The sequence below is a fragment of the Acartia tonsa genome, chromosome 3 (genome assembly GCF_053477335.1).
Source record: "Acartia tonsa isolate MP-2025a chromosome 3, ASM5347733v1, whole genome shotgun sequence".
Classification (NCBI taxonomy): Eukaryota; Metazoa; Arthropoda; class Copepoda; order Calanoida; family Acartiidae; genus Acartia; species Acartia tonsa.
The window spans coordinates 22,660,022-22,685,697 of record NC_137262.1 but is presented as its reverse complement, the minus strand read 5'-3'; the positions used below and the strand labels follow the sequence as shown (position 1 = coordinate 22,685,697).

The 25,676-nt window shown below is 30.5% G+C and overlaps 1 protein-coding gene across 2 annotated transcripts in view; it reads left to right on the top strand.

The window, feature by feature from the left end:
• The window catches only part of LOC145313661 (adenylyl cyclase 78C-like), an 84,299-nt gene that overhangs the window by 4,734 nt on the left and 53,889 nt on the right, over positions 1–25,676 (top strand). The window contains exons 3-14 of one of the 2 annotated variants that reach the window (XM_080153170.1): positions 1,608–1,963; positions 6,801–6,862; positions 7,932–8,012; positions 8,227–8,312; positions 10,791–10,835; positions 13,554–13,637; positions 16,769–16,879; positions 19,942–20,011; positions 21,728–21,790; positions 22,195–22,259; positions 22,815–22,929; positions 25,230–25,312. In XM_080153170.1, the coding sequence (XP_080009296.1) occupies positions 1,608–1,963; positions 6,801–6,862; positions 7,932–8,012; positions 8,227–8,312; positions 10,791–10,835; positions 13,554–13,637; positions 16,769–16,879; positions 19,942–20,011; positions 21,728–21,790; positions 22,195–22,259; positions 22,815–22,929; positions 25,230–25,312 (1,221 nt within the window). Of the gene's footprint in view, positions 1–1,607; positions 1,964–6,800; positions 6,863–7,931; positions 8,013–8,226; positions 8,313–8,903; positions 9,142–10,790; positions 10,836–13,553; positions 13,638–16,768; positions 16,880–19,941; positions 20,012–21,727; positions 21,791–22,194; positions 22,260–22,814; positions 22,930–25,229; positions 25,313–25,676 lie in introns of those variants that run through there. The other variant, XM_080153171.1, reaches the window with a different exon arrangement.

The window sequence follows — 25,676 nt, the reverse complement described above, 5'->3', positions numbered from 1 at the left end:
ATTTGACGGGGCTGTTTATTTACGTCACAAGTGAGGGGAAAGAAAAGGGAAGGAGGAAAGAAACCCCCTAGAAAAGAGATGGGGGTATGACGTCACACGCCAAAACAATTTTAAATTTGTCCCCATTTTTTGCACCATTTTAGACAGCATCATAATTAGATTTTAGGGTATAAGAAAATGTGTACTTTATATGAAAAGATTTAGGGAATATGATGTATTAAAACAATAGCTGTATGAAAATCCTTAGAGACATTGTGTGTCTGGCTGTTCCCTTTATAACTTTTGTGCTGTCTTTTAGTCAACATTCGGGCATTACTTAAAGTATTGCTACATGGTAGATGACTTTTTAAATAGTATTGCTTATTAATGACCACAGTCCACAATGTTGATATAAATATTAGACGAAATATCGTTAATATGTCATCTAACACAACTTTTTACGAATATGTTTTTTTCTAAATTCAGTGGATGTTGAATTTTAAATTATCCCATTGCAATGGTAATTATTAGGTTAAGTAACATCCGACAGACAACCAACTCTTTGATTGGACGACCTTTGTCTGAGAAGTCTTAACTGACAAAAAATGAATATATATGTCAGTAAAATACATCAAGATTTGAGAAGGGTGGCTGCCTGGCCTAGATATTCATTGGCACTATCTGTTATATCTGCCAAAATAAGAATGAGAGTAATAAGTGTGTCATAAACTCATATCAAAAGATGAATACTAGGAGTAATATTAAAGAGGAGGACTAATTAATAAAATATTACAAGAAATCTCCCCTTCATAATCCATGGAATTTGAGCGGCAGTGTGTTGAAGGGGGGAGCTGGGTGTGTCAATATATCTCAATTGTGGAGGCATGGGGATATAAAAATAATTGAAGATTGAAACGCATTGTTATTAAAATTATTGTCGTGCAAAGTTATTCAAAAGGATGAAAAAAGAGAATTCCTTCCCTATGTACTTTTATGTACACGCTACTGATTTACACCCAGCCTGTAATTACTATTTATGTTTACTCTCTAAAAATTACATGAGGGGTTGAGAAAAATAGCCTAAAACTACTCCAGGACCAACGTCAAGCTCCCCTACAATGTACACAGCAAACAGTTACATAAATTGTAAAGAATACTAGTTATTTTTCCTCTTGTACTGGTTAATCAATGGCATGCAAGTGTAATAAATATGTCATAGAGTGAGAACAAAAGGAGAGAACTGTCATATCAATTCAACAATTTTTATCTTCTCATATTTATGAGAAAAAGAAGAGAATAAAAGGGACAGTATTTTACTGTAAAAATATAAAAAAGGGACAAACTTATTTTAGTTGTCTTTAAAGGAATCGGGAAAAAATCTTAGGTTATCACATTTTTTCTACATTAGGGATAAAAATATATTATAGTAACTAGAATTGTAACATTTTACAAGTTAAAAATGCCTAACTTGAAAAACGAACGATACATAGGTCAATCGTAGAAGGTAAGTTAATCCTTCCCCAAAATAAAAATCATAAAGAAATATTATCTGAAGCGTTGATTAAAGTGGGATATTATTAATTAACTTTAAGGACTCTTTTTTTTGATAATTTTTATGATTTTTTTAGGCTCGAATAGTTGACAACATGGAGGTCGACCTTGGAGACCGTCCCAACCATACGTGTGACCTTGGAGGAGGGGGTCATGACAATGATTGGAACAGCCATATTTGTGACCTGGTAAATGGTCATGAGAATGACCGGAACAGTTACATTAGTGACATGGTGAATGGTCATGATCACGACAGAAACAGCTATAGTAGTGACATAGTAAATGGTCATGAGCATGACAGGAACATCCATATTTGTGAGATGACTAGCAACGAGCAGAATAAAGAAGAGCAGCTGTATTGTGACAATAATAAGAATGCTACAGATGGATTAGAGAGTCCTGTGGATATTCAAGATATTAATCTAAATATCAGGTAAAATACTAAAGACGATTGAGTCCAAATTTTATGAAGCTACTACAAATTAAAAGTTAATTCTTATAAATCAATATATAAAGGGAGACTTGTATCTTTATTAATAGAAAAATGAAGATAATCTTTTTTTCAATTTTTCAATTTTTTTATGTGTTTTGTAAAATACATCTTTTTGATTTAACCTTCTTAATTACTAATAAAACATATTCAATATGCTTTAGTGTTTATTTAGAAGATTTGCAATTCTTTATTGTTATCATTGAAGCAAACATCAGAGTTTTCCCAATCAATTTCTTGCTTATTAGTCAATCAAAAATACTAATAATCATTTAAAATAGCCTAAAGAGTGCTCTTGAGTCAATAGAAACACACACATATATATATACACAATCACACACACTCGACTCCCTCTTTGCTAATAAATAGTAGAATAATGATAATTTATATGTATGCTGAACTAGCAATATTAAAGAATAGGAGAATATTCACAAATAAAAGATATTCTAAATATAAGAAATATTTTTGACTTTCTTTTTTATTAAACTTAACGTTTAGAAACAGGGGCGTGCACAAGGGGGTGCTAAATCTCTTTACACCCCCCTGTATTCATCCCCTACCCCCCCCCCCTTGACAAAAAAATGAAACTCTTTTTATTATCTGGATTACAACATCCACCCACCCACCCCCTTCCTAGATTTTGGGTTTATTGGGGATGTCAAAAATTGGTAAGTGAGGTGTGCCCTGGCAAAACGTACGACCAAGCCACTGTTGGAATTTTTTTCACAGTTGGCTTCACAAATAAAAAGTGAGCAACTTGATATTTTTGAAAAGCAACAAAAAAGAATTTGTAAGAATTTGTTTCTATAGTTGCTGTATCCCTTTTATTATACGGATATTAGCAATATATAATTAGTTCTGCCTTATATTAAGCAAATATATATTCTTAATTGCATAAATGATACACTTACAGGATGTCCGTTTTTTTAAATGCTTAGATTTTTCTACCAGAAAATATTTACAACATGAGGTTTTAAGCACTTAAACTTAATTTCAAAATTATTTGTGATGTGATTGGTTTTTATGAAGATTTTTGTGGATATTTATATTTTTAAGGCTTTTTTATCAAGTATGCACAACCGATAAACCAACCAAATATCATTCTAAGCAGGGGCGTCCAAGCTTTTTTTTTGGGGGGGGTAAAAAATTTTAGGGGGGGGGGTAATTCGTGTTTGGGGGGGTAAAATGGCGCGCGAAGCGCGCCGAAATTTTTTTTTACCCCCCCCAAAATTTTTACCCCGGGGGTAAAATTTGATTGGGGGGGGTAATTACCCCCCCTAAAGTCTGTTGGGGGGGGTAAATACTCCCCCCAAATCTGTTGGGGGCGGTAATTACCCCCCCCAAACTAATTTACCCCGGGGGTAAAATTTTTGGGGGGGGTAATTTAATTATGTAAAAAAAGCACCTACCTAATCTATTAAGTTAATAAGTACTATCCTATAACATAAAGTAGTAAGTAAGGTTTATTTGACTATAGCTTCAGATTTCATTACTTTTAATACTGAGTTCTCCTTTTTAAGAAAGCTTCACATAGATCCCATGATGGTTCCACACTATTATAGGTCAATCCTTTGAGTGGTTTTAGGCTATTTTTCTCCTCCCTTTTTACCCTTTAGAAAACACGAGTTCTTAGATGCTAAGGGCGCCACTACTATTCAAATATATAGTAGTATCTCATTCTTTAGAACATAAAAATACAATAATTAACTCACTAACCAATGAACCAATATGATTATACTTTAAAGTGAAGCGTCTTATAGGTCCTGGTAAGTTTTATAACTAGTTTTGAGACACCCTGACATCCTCCCAAAAGAAATCGCCTATAGAAATTCTTTTTCATTATTTAATGAAATATTTAATTTAGTTAGGTATCTATTTTATGGAATCTTCAGTGCTTTACAGTTACATCATAGATCCCCGGGATGGTTTTAGCCCTTATAAAGGCCCAAGCAAATAAAACATGATCAAACTATTAAATTTTTTGTTATCATGGTTAAGAACTGTTTTAACTGGTTGAACTATATTGGGGTATAGTCCCTTTTGTGGCAACGCTCTTTAAGGGGCGTTTCTTCGTTTTTTTCACACAAGCTTCTCTCCTATTTCTAGCCCCTGCGGGGGGCCAATTGCTTAACCATGTGGGGCAATCACCTAAACCAATATAACCTATCCTAAAATAAACTATCAGTAAAATTTTTTTTTAAAGAACATTCAATTTGGGGGGGGGTAAATACCCCCCCAAAAAATTTTTTTTAAAGAACATTTATTTTGGGGGGGGTAATTACCCCCCCAAAATGGTTTGGGGGGGGGTAAATACCCCCCCCAAAATCGTTGGGGGTGCCGTAGGCACCCCCAAGGTAGGGGTAATTTTTTTTTGGGGGGGGTATTGTTCACAAAATTTTGGGGGTGCCTAGGGCACCCCCAAAATCGTTTGGGGGTGCCAAATGGCCCATTACCCCCCCCCTTGGACGCCTATGATTCTAAGCATCCAAAAATCCTTTAAAGGTTTAAAGTTCAAATCCAATAAATTTGCGTATAGTAACAGTTGTCTGTCATCAAATATGCATATTATCAAAGTGATTTACAAAGTGTTTCATATTCTACAAAAAGTCTTAATGAATTAAGCAACAAACAAGTGTTTTGTACAGTAATAATTATTCTTGGTCCTGATTATCCTATTATATAAAGAAGAGATATGGATATTTTGTCTGAAGCTTAAGAGCTCAACTACTGAAGTTGGGATGTTTTAAATCTATTTTTCAGTCCCTTTGTCCCTTTGAATACAGAGCGCCGAGAAGCTAGGTGTGCACCCGCTAGTTTTATATAAAAATAAATATTTGACGAAAGTGTTGTAACACCAAATAAAAAAATTACGTTTTAAAAAAATTCAGATAATTTATCTTTTCTTTATACATTTAAGATGGCATATATTCATACAGTGAGGATAGAGATAATTTTTCTATAATTCTAAATGAGTTGAACTACATAGGAACGAATTAATATTTCCTTGAAACATAATTCGAAGATCTTGTTTAATTGTGTTATAAACCATCCTCCAAATAAGAAAATGTAGTAGTAATATAGCTTGAAAAAGAAACAAGATAAAATGTTAGATAATCAAAATATCTAAAAAAATTTGTCACTGTTTCTTAAGAGACCAGACCTACTTTTGCTTTTAGTCTACTGAGAATCATGGAATATGATACAAATTTAGGAATATGCATGTAAAACGGCAACAAAAGTGATTAAGCGGTTTTTTTAGTAATATGTTTTCTCCCCGTAAATTTTATATGTGTTTTTAGTAAGTGACTATTAAATACTTTTCTTTTTAAAATCAATAGTTCTTCTTATTGAACCACTTAAAAATATATGATCTTGTGGGGTTAAAAAAAGTTTTTATTTGTCTAAGAAAATTCAAAATTAGTTAATTTATATGAACACTCCATTTATATAATAGGTTTACATATTGCAAGGTTTACTTCAAATATTACTCATATTTCGCATAGGGAAATAAAATCTAATAACTGCTGGAGTAATATCAAGTTTCTGTGAAAGGTTTGACAAATTAGCAAACACAGATATTTGACATTCATAGACAATAATGGCCTTTTATTAAAAAAAAACCTTTTATTTTGTTGCCTCTTTGGTCATTGATTAAGTCACTTTCCTTTAAGTCAAGTCGTCCACATTTTTAATGATTTTACAAAATTTAAAAAACTACTTTTTTTACCTACCGCATATAAAAATAAAGCCTAAACAGATTACCTTTAAGAGATGTTTAATCTCCGTAGAAAGTAGTTTTTTTACTATTTAATTATTTTTGTATAAAAATAATTAAAGAAATGTAAAGTACTTTAACTACAAACAGACACATAAAAAATATCATCCCAGAGATTAAGGGATAGGACACTAAATGGGAACTTTTTTTCTTGTTCTTTTTAGTTGTAAAGCCAATCTACAAATGAATTTGTAATTCTGTCTGTGTGTCCTTCAGTTTTTCCTTCTATTAAAATACATCGTAATATTGAAGCTCTTTATAGTACCTATAAAAAAAGAATCTGAATTTCAAAACTTTTGGCCGAAATATCCAGAATGACGTCAGAATAAAATAGTCCATTTTTCACATATGACGTCATTCGGGATACTTCGTTCAAAAGTTTTAACACCCCCCCCCCTTTTTATTGGATTTTGTAACATTGTCTAAGCAAGTATCCATAGTATCCAAGTTAATCTAAAGTTGAACTTGTCATTCTGTCGGTTACTCAAAATCTCTTTTTTTATATTCTTCTTTCGCCAAAGACAAAATAATTATTATAAATCTTAAATTTACTTATCCATTCATCCAGTATATATCAAATTGTACACATATACATAGAAGTAGGTTTATTACTTTACTTTTATTACTTTTTACATTTAATCTTAGCTGTATATTCACATAAACCTTTTTATTAAAAAATTTGATGATGTTTCATAAAAAATAGTTTGCTGGTGTGTACTGATTATTGAAAAATTTGGTAGGTGATATGTTCGGATCTCGACCGAAAGTACCTCATAATTGAAGACGTTAAAAGTTGTGCCTACTGGCTACTGCTGCTATGCCTTGGCCCGAAATAGTTGGGATGGTTGGGATGTTAGTGCACTGAGACCTATTATAAAAGTGTTACTCTACGTTGCTATCATTCATTCTTGATAAAATTACTGGCAGCTTATCTAATGCTAAAGATACACTATACAATTAGGGAAAATTTTTTCACTTACAGTGTTAACATTTTTTTTAATTTAGCAAATCCGAAGAGCTTTGTATCAAGAAACTTCCAATAGTTGCCCTCAGAGGACATAAAACAGGTATTGATAATTAATATTGAATTTCTAAATAAGAATACTTTAAAATAAAAAATAAAATTTTTTTTAATTTATTTGAAAGACTGTAAGCGTTTAAGGGTCATTTATAATTTCTTATTTGGAAAAGGTTGTGACCTTTTCTTACAATTCAATTTAAGTAATAAATCTCTAAATATTATTTTTGCTTTTTCTATTTTTATCATAGACAGAATTATTTAATTATTTAGTTTAACATGTATGAAAATTTCATTAAAATTCAGCGCCCTGAATTATGTTTTACCAAACCACTTTGGTTAGAATTCAGTCTGAACTTTATTCTAAATTCTATGACGTCATAGAAGCGAATTTATTTTATGCTAACTAAATTGTGAAATGTATTTGAAATGATTTTCCTTGTAATAATTCTTATATTAGTTTTCTCAGAGATAGGTATTGATGTTAATAAAAATGTTCAATATTTTAAGACTAAAAATCTTTCAAATAAAGACACTATTTTGTTTGTGTAATGCAGATATTTAGCTAGGAATCTAAAACTATGATAATAAGTCCCGTGTAGGTTCAGCAATTATCGAGACTCACACTCACTGACATAGAGAAACATCCTGTTTTTTGTCCAAAAATAATTCTTTTCCTTTTTGTTGTAATATGCTCCTTGTACGTTGCAGTTGAACTGGAATATCTCAAATTACAAAATAATTCAATTCTTTACTCAACTTTAATTGTATAATTGTACGGAATACTAAAACTAGAATTATCAAATAATGCAGATAAATTTCTTTAAATAAATTTCCAAGAGCCTTTCTTTAGTTTGTTGATTTTATTCAATAAATAAGAAAGTACATATTCAAAATATTTTATTCAACTTAAAAATCTACATCAGGATTTTATCATTACCTCTTTTATTAAAACCCATTTATCTTTTTTCTCTCAAATTTATGTCTTTCAAATGCTTTAGGTTTTAAATTATAAATTGATATATTTTAATTGGAAATATTGAAAGACTATTATATTCCAATGCCCCTTTGGAAACTAGGCATTTAAAGCTTTATTATGTTTATTTGTATTATTCTAGTACCTGGACCCCGCGATGTATCTATAGATGGCTTTACCCGAAGTTCAAGCAACAATACCTCTCTCTATGTGCAGGGCACAGGTAATTTGTGGGGGAAATTTTGGTTCAGTTTCACTTTCAAAACTCTGATTATTAGAATTTTCAAATATTTTATCAAAATAGATATATTTTTTGTTTACTATTAAAAATTTGTTCCTATTAAGAGATTTAGATTAGTTACTCAACGTATATTTTTAAAGAATACTTAATTTTGCAGTTAAAACTTCTTTATTTTATTTAGATATTAAATTTTCAGGTGACCTATTATGTGGTATGAAAGACAGCAGGATTCTAAATAAGGAGCACAATTATATACCTGAAGAAGAACCAAAAACATTACAGGTAAAACATAGAGTCCCAAATCTGAGTCATTCTATAATTTACAGTAGTAAGGTTTTGTGTAAAGCTCAAGATCTCAGAAATTTCTGGTCAACTGGGTTTTACTTTGCAGTGAATACATACATTTTTTAGCATCCATGTTTAATTTAAAAGTGAATAATTTTTTAAAGATGACTTTCTCTGTGTGTATTCCATTTGAAAATTCTTGTAGACTTTACATAATTTCTTTTGCACATTTTTTCCTTCTTTTCATCTTTTTATTTGTAAAACTTTTTCTTTGTTAGAGATTCAAGTGTTTAATACTTCTATTGCATGATTTTACCTTGCCCTTGTGTTTTACATTTTCTTCTTTCTTTTATTTTCTAGCCCATTTTATTAATCTCCCCTTTTTCTTTTAAATTCATTTTAATTATTTTTTTTCATTTTTATTATCCCTTATCCCTTGAATTTTGTATCCCTTACTCTTACTCTCTCTTTCTCTCTTTTATCTAAATTACCTAGTACATACATATATAGATATTTGATTTGTTGAACTAATTGTTTTATCAGTACATTAACACCTTAACTGCAACACAAGTGTTTCTAGCAGTAATTAGTTTTTGATTATGCTGCAATTTCATACATTTACATTTATTAATACTCTTAGATAATAAGTGAAGTTATATCAAAAATTATATAAAAGTATAAGACACAATGTGATTTTAGCTAAAACTTTGTGTAGACTGTGAAGAAATGTTTATGTTAAATATGATGATTTAAAAAGGTTGTTATGGCATGTGAAAACTGTGCTTTGATTTTTCCTTCAAAGGCAAATGATTCAAAACAACGTTTGGTAATAAAATTATTAAATTTCCACGATATTATTTTTTAATGTTTCCTTTTATATGACACAAGTATTTGCGCCCCTAGCATCTAGGGGTTTGCATTCTAGAGGGTAAGGAGGGGACAGACAAACAGCCTTAAACAACCCAATGCTTTGACATAAAAATCTTTGCTATTTTATTTTGATTTTTGTGGTTTTACCAAACTAGTTTTTGGTTGACTTGATAAGACATATAATATTTTTCATTTTGCCGGATTTTCTTGACACACTTGCGTGATTTTTATATGAAACATTAATGAAAGTTTCCGAAGTATTATCAATAATGGATATTTGTATTGAAACTCCTTCCAAAAGACAGTTTAAAAGGCACATTCAATTTATTAAATTGTGTTGCTTTAGCCTGAAAGTACATTGGTAAACGATAAATTTTATGAAATTTTCGATAAATACTTCAGTGAGAAAAGGTGATGGATGTATAATTGCAGTTTAAAACATCTTGTTATATAACAGCTATCAAGGGAGTTTCCATTAGAGGAGGAGTTGGTTTCCCCTAGTCTTTTAACATTTCTAGTAAGCTATTTGAGATATATGGCTTAAGTTTTTTCTTTGTTTTGGTTCTATGCATATAAGATATTAAATTTAAGCTGAAAAAATATTATTTACTCAGCTACTATTAAAAATAGACGAAGATTTTTATGAAGATTTCCTTGACTAATTAGCATCTATTCTATATCTTATTGTCCGTCATTATATTGGAAATGCAAATTACAAATTGTTAATTGTTAGGATTGATGATTGATGACCAAATCCGTGAGTAATAAGCATCTACTTTATAACTTGCCCTTCAGCTAGTTGTCATTTTCTTGCTACTTTAATAGACATTTTAATTTTTATGTTCTTCAATGTATTAATACTTGATTTTGTAATCCATGTTACAACTATACTAGAGTTGGCTCAATATAACTATATCGCTATTGGCTAGTTTTCTATAAGTACATATCTATTTATCTATTTCTCAATAAATAAATTTTCCTCCCTCGCCATTACTATCTAAAAGAAAGAATTAAATATTTATTAATTTAAATGATTTTAAAAAGATTTTTTCAATTATATTTTTTTCACATTACCATCACCAAAGGGTTAATATGATTAAAATTTTAGTTTTAATATTTTAACACAAAGGAAGTGTCGCCACATTCGAATTCTTTTAAAATACAGTTTTCTTAGATTTACTCTATTATGAACGTATATTTTTTATTTATGAAAAAAGGATTAAATACTTCAATGTAATTCAAATATATACATGAAGTGAAAAACTTAATTCATTCCATAAACAAATAGAATAAAGGTCTTATCGCTTTGGTCAATGAGAGTTTAATGAGGATTATTGGAGCACTATGAGTTTTAAACACTTTACCATTGGAAGACTCGAGCTCATTTATAGACGTTTATTTCCTATATAGATCTGTCATGGATCTTGATGCAATAAAGCAGGACGTTTTGTAAATGTTAAAAATTGGAAGATTTCATTAAATAAAAGTAATCGCAAATATACTTAGTAAATAATAAAAGTGGCTGTACATACAAATATACAAAGAAAATCATGCATTTTCGTGTAAATAAATTTAAGTATAATGAATCTATTCATTATATTTTAGGTTGAACCGCATTTTGCAAATTTGAGCAGAACATCTTCAACAAAGGCAAACATCCAATTTGAATTAGTAAATATCATAACAATATGAATATTAAACCCTATAATATTAATATGCTTTTGTTTAGGTTAGAAAATACTTTGGAATGTTTAAGCATGCTTACAGCATTATTTCCATGTATATTTATTTTATCAAATATTCATGGCTAAATTTTGTATATTTGTTCATATGCACTTTTTTCTTTATTGAATTTACTAGTGGTTTCGCCTCTACCTTTTAGTGGCATTATCGTTTTAAGCTTCATTTAAAAAAAAATCCTCTAATTAAGTTACTATTTGGCACAATTTGTCGCACAATTAAGCACTTGAAAAATAATTGTATATTATATTAAAAAAAATATTTATGGGGAGGAGGGTAGTTATACCTCAAAAGGTTTCACCACAAGGTGTGGCGGGTGTTCCTCAACCTCCGTAGTTAGCTTATGACGATTGCTGCAAGCTGAATTTGACATATAAAATTAGGTTTTGGAATTAAAACGAGTTCAAACAAAAATATGGTTAGATAATTTAACTATTTTTGCTGTAGAAATTTTTTTTTTGTATTTACATAAACACTAAGAATGTGATTTGAGGTATTCCCTATGGTTGTTTACACACACACACACACACACTCAAATACACACACACGCACTAAACACACACACAAACACAACACACACACATACACAGGCATATCATTTGCATTTCTAGTCCCTGGTTATGAATTTAAATCTAGCAAATACAGGCATGAGGGAGAGTGAAAACGTTCATGATATAGAAAACAAGGATGACAACATCCATAAGTAGCGAAGCACAAAAATCATAGATGGGAATACGTACAAGTAGATTTAAAGGGTATTTATTAAAATCAAGAATAGATTTATTGGATAAAATAAACACGAAACCTTGTTTTATTTTGTATGATGACGATGGTCAAAGTAAATTACATTAAAGATGCACATAACAAAGGGGAAAATTATTTTGATCCTGATATCCCAAAAAAGTTGGACAAAAAAAAAACAAAGATATGAGGAAATATGTAAAACATATAAATTAGCCAAAAACCTGATAAAAGGCAATCTGGCCGCTATGGTTGTTTTCTTAAAACGACAGAAAATTAAATTTTTATATCCTTAACTTAAAAAATTTGGAAAATCGGACCATATACACTGAAGATATGGAGAAAAATGTGAAAAATATAAAAATAGCCTAAAACCTGCTAAAAAGGCAGTCTGGCCGTTATGGTTGTTTTCTTTAAAAGACGGGAAATTTAATTTTGATATCAATAATTGAAAAAATTTTGAAAATCGGACCATAAACACTGAAAATATAGAGAAAAATGTGAAAAATATAAAAATAGCCTAAAACCTGCTAAAAAGGCAGTCTGCCCTTCATCGTTGTTTTCTTTAAACGACGGGAAATTTAATTTTGATATCTATAACTAAAAAAATTTTGAAAATCGGACCATAAACACTGAAGATATGGAGAAAAATGTGAAAAATATAAAAATAGCCTAAAACCTGCTAAAAAGCGGTCCGACCGCCAACGATGTTTTATAGTCAATTGTGCTCCTTAATGATGGGAATGTTGTCAAAAAATTTCAGCATTCTATCTTTTATAGGAGCTGAGTAAATCCCATTTCCCCCATAGCGTTACGGACTGACGGACTGACGGACGGACGGACATAGTGAATTATAGAGTAGCTTCGCTACTAAAAAATGTTATATAGAAATCTGATAAAAATTAAGTAAAACAAATACATAGTTGATTAAGCTTAACATGAACTTACTGAAACATCGAAACGTTATTATAGAGATTCAATGCTAAAATATCATTACCATTAATTACAGGATTTGTCTAGGGTTCAAAATGACTATAAAAAACGACCACAGCTGTCCGTTATCTTCCTATCTATGAAAACTAAATTTACATAATTTCTATTTGTTGCCCCTGCTCATGAATATATCAAATAGGTGACAATTTATTACATACTAGCGGCGGCTGTATCACTATGGACTTACCATAAAATTTAGGCACGTGCCCCATATTATCATTTACCTGCATAGAAGCGAAGCCTAGCATATGAGAAAATATCAACATAAAGATGCTACGCTTTCAAAATTATTTCTTATAGTTGAAAAATTATTGTACATACATCAATAGGATTAGTAAAATCTCGAAAACATTTTTTTTTTGAAAAATTACAAAACTGATTATCACTAATACCATGTTAAAAGAGGAATTATGTAACCCTACTTCACATTGCTTCAGAGTGTAATAATAAGATTATCTAACTTTTTAGCTCATTAACAAATTATAATCAAAATTAAGAAAGTTTTAATATTTTGGTTAAATATATGATTAAAATGGAAAGTTAGCAAATTAGAATATTTATCAAAAGCGACATAAACTATTAAATGAACAGTTTTAAGTGGTAAGTTTAGTATCTCATTCAGGATATCATAAAAAGGGACCCAGGCACTGAAAAAAGTTTACAAAAAAGCCCATTTTTGATTGATTTTAATAGAGAAGCTCTAGTGTGACTTGATGTATTAAAAACTACTTGGAGGAAAATTTTAATATTGATTAAGTTTTTCTTGAAATAGGAAAAAATATTAGTTCTCTTTTTTTAGATAAGAGGTTTTAATTTTAACAGAATAATTGGATATTATTACTACATAACCCTATATTGTAACAATAAAATAATATTGGATGTTGTAACCTGAAGGAGGCTGACCCTGGCGGTCACATATTCCAGCGAGGGAGAGTCTACCATGGCATATACCTACCTTCACTTTCAGCTGGATTACAGGTATAATAAAATATCATGATAGCTCCTTTAGGTTTATCAGGGGCGTCGTAGCTCAGTGGTAACGCACTAAGTTGCAGGGATGAGAGTTTGAGTTCTAGTCCCCATGTGGCAACTCTAATTTCTTAGTTGAATACATTCACACAACTTTCTCTGGTTGAAGGGAGATTATTGAATGGTTTGGATACTTAATAGTCACGTACATAATATCTGTACAACCCTTATCCCAAACTCCTCTGTGGAGAGCGTCATTCATTACGGTGACTTTATTTGGGACACCTGCCATACTCGGCGAGGGTGAGGTAATGTAGAGTAGCTCCCTTGAGACAGCGGGTCAAGGCATAATTTACTTGAGCGTGAAGCTTGATATTCCTAGTGGCTATACAAAAGTGTCTCGTCCTTCTCCATGACTACTTAGGTCCAAACACTAAGAAACAATGGCTACACAAACAAACAAATTTAGGTTTATCTGAGGATGACAACATACATAGAAACATAATATAATTTGAAAAAATATCAAATAACCCGCAAAACAAAAGAGAGGACAAAACGAATTCCATTTTGCAACCTATAAAGAAAAAATATCATTCTAGAGGAACATACGTAAAAATGGGGCATGGAAAAGGTGCTAGAAATCTGCTTTAAATTTCTTATCTAGTGAAAATCGAAAATTCAAAATTGAATTACCGACGATCTGAAAATATAAAAAAAAAACAAATTTTAATTCATTAGCGAACTCTCCACTATCAAATAGCCTTATATTTTTAATAGAAGCTGAGAAATTCAAGTTTGTCCGTCTCCAGTAGTATAACTAAACCAAATAGTTAAAAGACTTGCTTGATTGGTTATAAGAATAATAACACAAACCCCAAACATCCAATAAAGTAATTTAACAAGACCTTAATTAAATTATTGTGCTAATTTTTTCTTTCGAATACACAAGTTTAGAATGAAATATATAAAGATGATTAATTTTCTTTAACAAAATTTTAAAAGTATGATATCTAAAAAGCAAATTTCCCCAAAAAAAGAGTTAAACCAAACATACACTCTCAAATAGCAGGGTAGGGTAATTCACATTTCCCCCACTTAGTTCTATTTTTCCATTTTCATAGCATTTCATAAATATAAACATATAAACTAAATTAAGTATAAGTAGATGGATTTATAAATTACTAAAAAGAGTTATAGAGACGATAACATTTGTGATTCTTTGAATAATCCCGGAAAATTTAAGACACATTAAATGTTTTTAAGGTTCCCCCATCATTTTTAAATTTTTATCAGTTTCGATATAATTAATAGTTATTCCTGGCATCGTATTATAAACAGCTTTCAGCGGATATAAAATGTACAATTATAAGTTTAAAACCAGTTTTTTAGCCTCGAAATGCCGAAGAACCGGTTCCAATCCACCGGATATTAATCAGTTACGAATGAATACGAGAAGAGATAATTTACTAAATTATTAGAGAGGTTTGCAATATTTCTTATTTGATTACAATGATAAAAAGCTGTGTAAAAAAGTTGTTTATATTATTATATTTTTTTCTGCAACTTGATCAAATAACACTATAAAGTAAATATTTATACATAGTGATATTTCATTTAAATAAAACAAAATTTAGATATTGACAAAGACTTTCATTCTAATTGTCCTATTTTTCCAATCATAATCTATAGAACAAAGTTTTCAAATGGTTGGTTCTGATTAATTTAGTTTATTGACATGATATATCTATAATACAAAGTAGAATGATGTCTGTTTATCTATCTGTCCGTCTGTCCCTTAAGATCTTTGTAACCACTGAACCGATCGGATTCTACTCTTCAGGGTTTATACTTATTAGTCTGTTTTGGTTTTAAGCTATTTTCTTAAGGGTGGGACACTCCCAACCCCCCAAAAAAAATTCTGGGGAAACTACTTCACATAAATCATTGGCGGCAGAACCAGAAATAGATTTTTTTTCTTAAATTTAAATTTTTAAAAAATTTTCTAATGGGGCAAAACCCCTAGAGGCTAGGGACAAAGCCGCTAGTTAAATAAAAAAGGAGATATAATTTCAATGGTCTAATTTTCATTTGTTAGAGTGTCTGTGGAAAGAAAATTATGTAAGTTAGGATGCAGTGCAGTTATCCACAGGGGTTCTTTCTTCTTCTATACACGGGAGAGGGTTCTTCAATGTTTTCTATCCTATACATGGGAAGGGGGGGGGGGGGTTATTTCTCCCAATCTTCTTCATCTAATATTCTTTTATAGTACAACTAACATTGCACCAACTTGGAGCAGGGATAAGAAATATGTCAATAAAAAATAATTATTCTTCCCATTTTAATTTAACACCCAATATTTACAAGCAAAGAAAGAAAATGGTTCTTAAACTAAGGCAGGTTTAAATGATTTTCCAGTGACATATCCCTTTTTCTTTATCTAACTAAGAGAAAAGGAGTCACACATCTAATATTCTATTGAAAGTAAAATTTGTTTACAGACCCTTATCATACTTTGATATTCAAATCTCAAGTTGTAATTTAAGATTAATCAAATCCAACATTAAAAAGGGTTTAAAATACAAAAAAGTAATGTAGAGAAATTTCATTTTTTAAGCGAAAATTTTCTATAATAAGTGCCGCCCGTCATTAACAGTTATCTCTTAATTTAATTTAGGCACGTTAGAATTGTCCTATGAATTTCAATCTTATGACAGAAATGTTCTTCTTGAATAAAATATTTGATTTTGTTTAATAATGCAGTATAAGAATACTAGTATAATTTGGATGCAACTTTTAATCAATTTAACAAAGAATCCAGTATTATTATGAACATTTTTTAAATGTAAAATTAAAATTGAAAAAATAAGAAAATAATTTTCATGTTTTTTGAGATATTTGTAGTAAGAAGTTTTTTGGTGTTATTTTTTGGGAAATTATCTCTATGGGCCAAGGTTCTATATGCATGATAAAAATGCTAGAAAGATATACACGAAACTTTTAGAAAAGTCACCTTAAAATAACAATATATCAATACAATTTTTGCCACTAGTTATCTAGCTACTAGTATCTAGCTACTTAAATTGTATCTGCTTTATCATAATCACGTGAGATGGCACACACACACACCTATTTAATTGTAGGATCCCAAGCTGGAGGACGCTTACCAGAAGTATTCCCACCGCCAGAGACAGAAATCTCTGATATTGGCAAACCTGGTGGATTTACTACTCAAAGTTGTCATCATTCTTAAGGTTAGTGTACTCATGCAGTAAGTACATGTTCTAATATCAATATGGCTTCGTTAAAACACTGGAATGTATAAAAATAATAAAGGAAAGGGTTTAAATAACTGTATGTCCCAACCCCGTATATCCTGTGCTGACTTTCAATTGAATCTTTGAATATAATCCAATAGCACCATAAATATTATCACAGCCAAGTCGCTACAAAAAAACCAGAAAGCAATTGGCTAGCAGCGGAAAAAGGTCTCCAAGACGGGGACCAGGTAGTTGTCTGGATTATATACCTATTACATTTATTCTTTCAAATACATACTTTTTTGGGGTGTAATAATTGTATTTACTATACAGACTAGACAGACAAGGAGTATATACAGGTACATCAAGTACTCTTACCATACCTTGTGTGTGTATATGAAAATTATTTATACATATATTGTATATGGTAATGAATTTCATGTGCAACATCTCTTTTAAATATTTAAAATATTTAAAGGTATCTGCTATTTTGTCACATTTTAATAATTAACTTTTTATTTGGACGAAAAATTTTATTATAATCATTCGTAGATTTTGAACAGAGTACTACCTATAATTATTATTCACAATATTTCAAGCGTGGCATCTCTAAGTCTTAAATGTTTAACTTCCTCACTGTCTTGTATGTTGAAAGTGTCTTCAAGCTTTTATGGATAGTGTTTTAAAATCCAGGAGAAATGTATGAGTGGCCTGATGACAAAATACTGGATTCTACTATTCTATGTTAACATGGAAATGCGTATTCTCCATTGGGAATATGGTTCCTAGACTAAACTGTGCCCAGCAAAATAGTTCAAAGAAATGCTAACTGTAATTAATAAATATAGGATGGACCTTAAATATGCATTTCATATTTACAGTATACGTTACGAAAAATGACCGGTCTTTAAAATGATCTAGCCCCCCCTGTAATTAAGTTGTAACCCTATTTTTTGTATGCGTGATCTTTATATAAATGTATAATGGTGTTTGTTGCAGTAAATTAGATCAAAGAACATTTTACGACATTCAGCAGGCTATAAAAGAAGAAATTCAAAATGAAAAAATTCATACCCTTATTTTTTAAAGTAAATTTAACTTAAGCCGAAAAATCACATAGTAAAATTGAAATAAGCATTGGGGTTATGTCGAGTCTTATCTTCAGCATAATATTTTGCATCCATAGACTCCTTACCCGACTTCCTAGCTCTCATACAAGTCATTTGAGCCCAAAAAGTATGTATCAAGACCTCAAAATCTATGATTTTTCGGCTTAACCAAAATTCAACAAAAATACATTGGGGTCGGAATTTTTTCATTTTGAATATTTTCTTTCATAGCCTGCTGAATGTCGGAAAATGTTCTTTGATCTAATTTACCGCAACAAACACCATTATACATGTATATAAAGATCACACAAACAAAAAATAGGGTTAAAACTTCATTACAGGGGGGGCTAGACAATTTTAAAAACCGGTCATTTTTCGTAACGTATACCGTATGTAAAGGTGGGTATACCTATTCACTTCACTGTTTTATGAATTACAACTTACAACTAAAGTGACTACATTTAAACAAAAATAGTAAAGTCTAACAAAATTTTATAAGTGGTAAATTTTTACATTTGTAATTAACGAGCTGTCCTAATTTTCTTACAACCTTGGACATTTTTTGTGACACCCTGTTTGAAATATTATACACAGAAAGTATTCTGACAAACTCCTTTGGGTAAAACTAGCTGATGAAATTAAAGTATCAAATAAATAAACAGTAGGTACTTTTTAATCTGCATTTAAAGAGAGAGAGATACTTATATTTTTACGAAAATGTTGATTTGACTTCAAAATGATTAAAATGATTGGAATATTTTGTAAATAATTAGCGGCTTCGACTTGAGGAGGTGGGAGTTGAATCTCAAAACCCGTTTTTTTTTAATTTAGATTTTTTTAAATCTAATTATTTTTGGAGGGGGGGGGGGGGTAATTTTTTTCTAGGTGCGATTTCTCTTGGGAGGGTGGTGGTACCCTTCTATAAAATAGTTATAAACCTTCCCGGGACCTATGAGAAGCTACCCAACCCTGTTAACAAACAAACAAACAGAAAGACAGATATCGTTCTACTTTAATTTATATTATAGATAACAAACGATATCAACTTTTACTTTTAAATATATTTTGTTCAATTTTTAATCTTCAGGATACCACAACCTTTTCAGCAGTACAATTTATATATGTAAAATACTTTTTGGGTATTGTGATTTATTTCGCTGCTATTATTACCAATTGGTATGTATTACTCAATATTTTTTACTCACTTTTTTGTCTGTCCATTCAAAATGAGCTGCTGCTTAGTTTTCTTTTTCAATATATATTTCTTAAGCCTAATTTGTTTATTAAATTGTAAGCCTTTTAAAACTATTAAATCAAATCATGTCTTTTATGTATTTTTTTTTGCACAAAACTAAACTTTAAAAAGCGGTATATTTTTTTAAGAGTTTGTACTAATGACCAACATCATGGAATAATCCAATTTGATTAGATTTTAAAACATCTGTTCCATCTTTTCTTGTAATGTTATCTTTGATGGTCAATGCTGAGGAGCATTTACTACCACATATTATCACGTGGAATAGTGTTTCACATTCGCACAAAGACAAAAAGCTTTCAAAAAAAGTAAAAGATATTTCCAATTAAAAATACTATTACATGTATATTGTATTGTATCTCTCTTATATATGTTATTTTGGTACTTTCCCACAAAGTAATTGTTTACGTACTGATTCCCCCCCCCCCCCTTTTTATTTATCAATTAATTGAAAATAATGGGAAAGGGGTAGTTTTTTGTATATTGTTTAATACTTTAGGTCAGGTTAGGCTAGGTTACATTAGTCCCAGTAGGATTAGCCCCCCCCCCCCCTCACCCCCCTGGGGTATATATAGAGAAAAAAAACTAGACCCTCGTCCCCTTGTTTTTTTTTTAATTATTTCAAAAAAAAGGGAAGGGGGTATCAATGCTCAACCGGTACTTTTTGGGAAAGCACCATTATTTTTGTTCAGGTTTTATGTAAGTTTGAAACCGGGGCGGAGAGTGGAAATGGATTCAATAATAACAACTCCTCGCCATCAGGAATAATGTCATGGATTAATGCAAACATTAGTATTGAAGCTTCTTTATAAGTCAATTAGCGGTCGTGGTTTAACACTGACCGCAAACGCTCGTCGTCGGGGAGGTGATGGATTCTAATCACGGCTCAAAACATCGTCATAACTATTAACTAGGAATTAAAAATTTTTCCTACTAATACTAACTCAGATGTGCGATATTATTAGTTTGAGTAGGAGAAATGTCTTGACACAGTCTGGAATTCTAGACAAAGTTCGTGCAATCAAAGACTTAACTTCATACTCTATGTGATTGGACTGATTGATTGGCTTCACTTAATTATTCTTGGTTGTTGGACCTGACGTTATAGTGTCATGGACAGCATCAGTGTGTCTGAAGTTTTATACAGTTCTTTTTTTTAATTTAACAGAATAAAACTAAGATAAAACTATCCTCAAAAGTCAAGTATCTTGATGTTTTGAAAATTTTAGCTACAAAATAACAAATAATTAGATTTTATAACTCTTTTACGTGAGAATATTTTTAAAAGCGAAGATTTCTATGATTATTTGTAACGGTTAATTTAGGCATGTTAGAATTTTCATATCGACTCTAAACTTTGCATAGTGATTTCTGTAGTAGGTAGGTACAACCTAGAAAGTGTAGCAACTCTATAATCGTTACCAGAATGTCCTTACTTTCAGTTTAAACATGTAGATTTTTAACTTTTTGAAAAGCAAACTTTTATAAGACCTAATTATTCGATTGATCTGATTTTTTAAATACTGATTCCTAGGACAACAAAGTACACAAGTAAGCTTAACATCTCTATAATCAAGTCCTAAAAATGTAAGTATGTCCTTAACCATAACCTGTATTAGCGCAGTTTTTCAACAAATTTACTTAAAATTTTGTTTCGAATTTTATATCTTTATATTCTGATTACTCAGTTCTAACACTCTACAAGTGTTAATGTTTGTTTTTACTACCGTTTCAGAGCTTCGCCTTTATGGAAGTCGTTATCCTTGTTTTGTTAAGATTCATAATCTGTTTATAACTTACTCTTTATCTAAATAATAACCAGACAATAATCCTATAATGTAAAACATGTAGAAGATGAAATTATAATGTTTTTTATCAATTTTCTATATCCGGAATTATCCTTTTATTATCTCTCTACAATGTACAATTCCTATGAATTAAGGTCTAGGTGTATGTATACACAAATAGATAACTGATATAATATTTGTATTCATTTTTTCTAAAGAAAGGTTTAGTATAATTATTTATAATAAATCATTCTTTGTGTGATAGGCCAATTTGAGGAAAGATTATTTAAATCATCGCTATTTAAGCTGATTGTTCAGAATTAGTTATATGAATATAAATCATAATTGTTTACTCTAGTAGAGACCTCTAGAGGCATTTGAGGCCTAACTAAGGGATGTTAAATCGGCCTCTCATCCAAGTTCAAAATTATTTTTTTTGCAAGGCCTTTTTTCTAAAGGTAATTTCTCTTGGGAAGGTGGTGGTACCAAAATATTTATAAACCTTCCCTGGGCCAATGAGCAGCTAATTAAAAAAGAAAACCCATATCGTTTCAGTTGTTAGTGAGATCCTTTTTTTCAAACAAATACGCAGGCAGACTTCCTTTTACTTTTGTATAAGGAATATAGAAAACATATAATTATAAGAATAATAAATGGAATGAATAAAAAGCCATGACATATAAATATTTAGTGAACTCCTTGCTAAGCCAACGTGATATTGTTATTTTAGTCTCTTCAGTATTAGCAGGAACAGGTCAAGTATTTGAAGTAGCAAAGCTACTCTATTAGTGTTTGTGTCTGTTCGTCTGTCGGTCTGTAACGATTCATTTCTTTTGTGTTAGCCTTTATTTTTATAGAAGTGGAATAGATTTGATCTATGGGAATATCTAAACAGATTATTAGTTTTTGTATGTATTATAATTAAGGTTGTGGTCAATTTTTATTTTGAATGGCTTTGGACCTGATTGTTAAGTTCTTAGTTATATAATCTGACTTATTTGGCATGAAGCCTATTTATTTAATCTAAAAACTTAAACCAAGACTGCAAAGACAAGTCAATTTCATAAAGAGTTTTATATGAAATAAATAATACTTATTTGAACATTTTTTCTATGTACATTGTTTTGTAGTTTTAGCTACAACTTTTTGTTTTAATAGGTGGAGAAGGAATGGAAACACTTGACAGGATGTCTTCACCTGAATCTGATACCAGTAATCAACAGGCAAGTTTTTGTTTTAGCTTTTAACAACATCGAAATTAATTTGGAAAAATATAACGAGAACTATACATGATTCTCAGCTGTCGGTGGGGGGGAACGCTTGACGACCTTTTTATCTTCCCCCCTTAATATTATTTATATTTATTTCGCTTATTGGCTTTACCTTATTCCTGAATTTTAACCCAATAGTATGCTAGTAAGGTGTCGAAATTTCAAAAAAAAATAAAGATTAATAAAGGATAATTAAGTATCCCTTTTAATTCTTGTTGGTGTATATGTTCTGCAATTTGCACATAAAGAAAAAGGAGAAAAAAAGCTGTTTTGAATGGGTTCTATATAGACTGATGTTTTAGCTTGTTAAACGCTATTTTTCTTACCCCTCCGTTAATTCCCTTATCGAAAAAACAACTAGAATTTTAGTTTAAAGCAAAAAATAATCTGAAGTACTCAGAACAGTTATAGGGAACCTTCCTTGGAGTTTTGAATACGTTTTCGACATAGTGAATGAAAGCTCACATTCCACATATATTTTTTGTTGATAATAATTTATTTTTTTAGGGAAGCAATGGAGAGAGTAGTGTATTAGTACAAACATGTTGGCTTGTTCATCCAGAGGAGTTTACTGTCTTCCTGTTCTGTATTATTGCTTCCATGCTTATCAATATCTTCCTAGGTAATCACTCTAGTATACACACTCAGGGGTATAAAGGGATAAGACAATGGCCGATAAATTGATGCACATCCCCACTAATGATACATAAAATTACCCCTTATGTAGATTAAATTATTGGTTGAATCGTTTGAACACAAAACTTAATAAACGAACCAATCAAAATTAACTGAAGTTCCCAAGATTGTTATCCAACGAAAAAGAAAACGTTATTATAAAACTTTGGAGACTAGTGTAATAAACAGCCCAATGTCCCCCCTCTCTCTGATACAAAGAAGTAAGGTTTTTTTTGTCTGTGCATAAGAGTTCGATAACTGTATCGAAGTGTTCTTAATATTATGAAATATTTACAAAGGTCCCGTGATAGTTTTAGGCAATTTAATTTTTGTATTTTAGTCTAGGTAGTGTGTTTTAAGCTATTTTTCTGGTTTCCCTACCTTTTAATACAAATTTTTAGGTGCGTTTTCTCTAGTTATTAATATATTTTAGAAGACTTCATGAAAGAACGCGTCTTTGTGGTTGTATAATTAAATTAGAATAAGAGGGAGGGGGGGGGGGACAGAATGATTCTAACCCCAAAATAATCTTAATTTAATATATTATACTTTATACGTATTGAATAATATTTTGTGATTCTTAAAGGATAAGCCAATGAAAGAAAAATCTGAAGTGCATTATATGTAAAATCCATTAATATTTGTATATCGAATCAAAAAAGTTTCCTTTTCAATACTTTGCATGATAAAGTATAATAATTTTGTTTTACATTTTCTGATTATAAAAATTGAGTAATATGTACGTGTGTCGTGTATATATTTACATTAATGTGTTCATAATTATCTTTAACCATTAGTTACATAATCTTGTTATTTCTAGTTTTTTTTTAAAAGCAAAGCTTTTCAAATTTGGTCATTTCTTCATTTTGTCTGTAGAAAAATTTATATATTTATACTTCTGTTGGCACTGTGATATAAACAATTAGAATAATCAAAAAAAATTAGGGTCATTTCCATTGGTGGGTTGGGGTACCGCACCACCAGATTAGATTGAATCCTTCACTGAAAATACGTAAAGCTTTACAAAAAGCCACATCGGCCTAGCTTTTACCGTGTCTTTGGGTAAACCCAGACAGACAGACACACATTCTTCCTCTTTTATATAAGTATCTTGATTTTGACAAAATGTTGGAGGAATAAATAAACAGTCTGCGTTGGATAATAATAAGCTGTAAGTACTCCTATAACTGCACTACATAAATTCAACCATCCATAAAATTAAAATCGAAATAGATTGTGTTTTAAAATGTTTTTATCTTTTTACAAAAAAAAACAGTTCTAGCTAGATAAAATCAAAATAACTTTTACTCATTAAAATATAAGAAAGGCAGGCTCTATCCATATCCCAACCTTTTCATGTCTAGAGAGGGAGTTTAAATAATAAATAGTATTATAGATATAAGTTTTACATTTTTTTTCATTTACGCATTGTAATTAGCATTTCTTTCAAGTGTTATTATATCATTTTAAGTTATCAAAGTATCGAAGTCCCCCTTAAAGTCTCAAACATATATTTTTCATGGTTATAGATCATACGTGGATATTATGACAGAGGATGAATTGTCGTCAATTTGGGTTTTAACACGGATTTTACTTATTGGTCAGTTTGTTCATGTAGTAAGAGTTGAGGGGAGGGGGAAAATGGGTGGATGGGGCAAGATCTTTATTTTAGCCAGCTACAAGTTTCACTTCACTTTATTAATGTTTATGATAATCTGGTGTAAGATCCAAGTAATAATAAATCCATTATATTAGTGGTTTTATAAATTAGCAAACGTCTTAATTTCTCTACAAATGTCAGTCCAACTATCCGCAAACATTTTTAGAAATATTATGAATTATTTTCTAATAAAGAGAAAATGTTGATTTAATGTATTTTTCATCCTTGTTCTTTGTTAATTATTAATTTGAAACAAATGTTCAATGTTTTAAAATGTTAATTTGAGTTGCTATGTAGAATACTTTTATTATCTTTTTTTATATCTATGAAGAAAAAAAATCGGATTATGGAAAGAAAACGAAGTAGCGACATTCGTCCAATTTTCACATAGCTTTTGATAGCTTATTCTAGTTTTTGTATAGTTAGGCAAATGTTAATGATTGCCCCCACAGGGTTAGGAAATTATGCCTGCATAGGCTAGAAATAGGAAAAAGCTACTGCGAAAATACGAGAAAACCCGCTACTTCGTTTTCTTTTCATGATCCAATAAATCTTACTTGAAATGATTTAATAAAAATTATTTTAAGGAATTGCGTCATGGTGGCGTTGTTATGCAAACAATTATCTACAATGGGGAGCACTGGTAACCTGGTTTCTATTTCTTTCACAGGTCTGTTTCTTTAAAAACAATTTAAAATAATATCACGGGTGGCGATTCGTTGCTGCAACTGTCGTAGCACAAAAACAACTCAAGAATCCGCCGCTGATGCGTAATTTTAGTACCATATTAACCTTATGGATGCGTACTTTTTACATCAAATCATTAGTTTGACGCAGGATTATAAATATTAATTTTGTCATAGAGATAATGAATTACGCCTGTCCTCAAGTAGGGTCATACAAACAATTATGGGCAAGTACAATTATGCCTTAAAAATCAAATCCTATGTCACATCTTTGTTATTTAAAAAAAAGGAAATGTTCATCAACTAAAGTGACCCACCTGTAACCGCTTTAAAAAATCAGATGTCTAG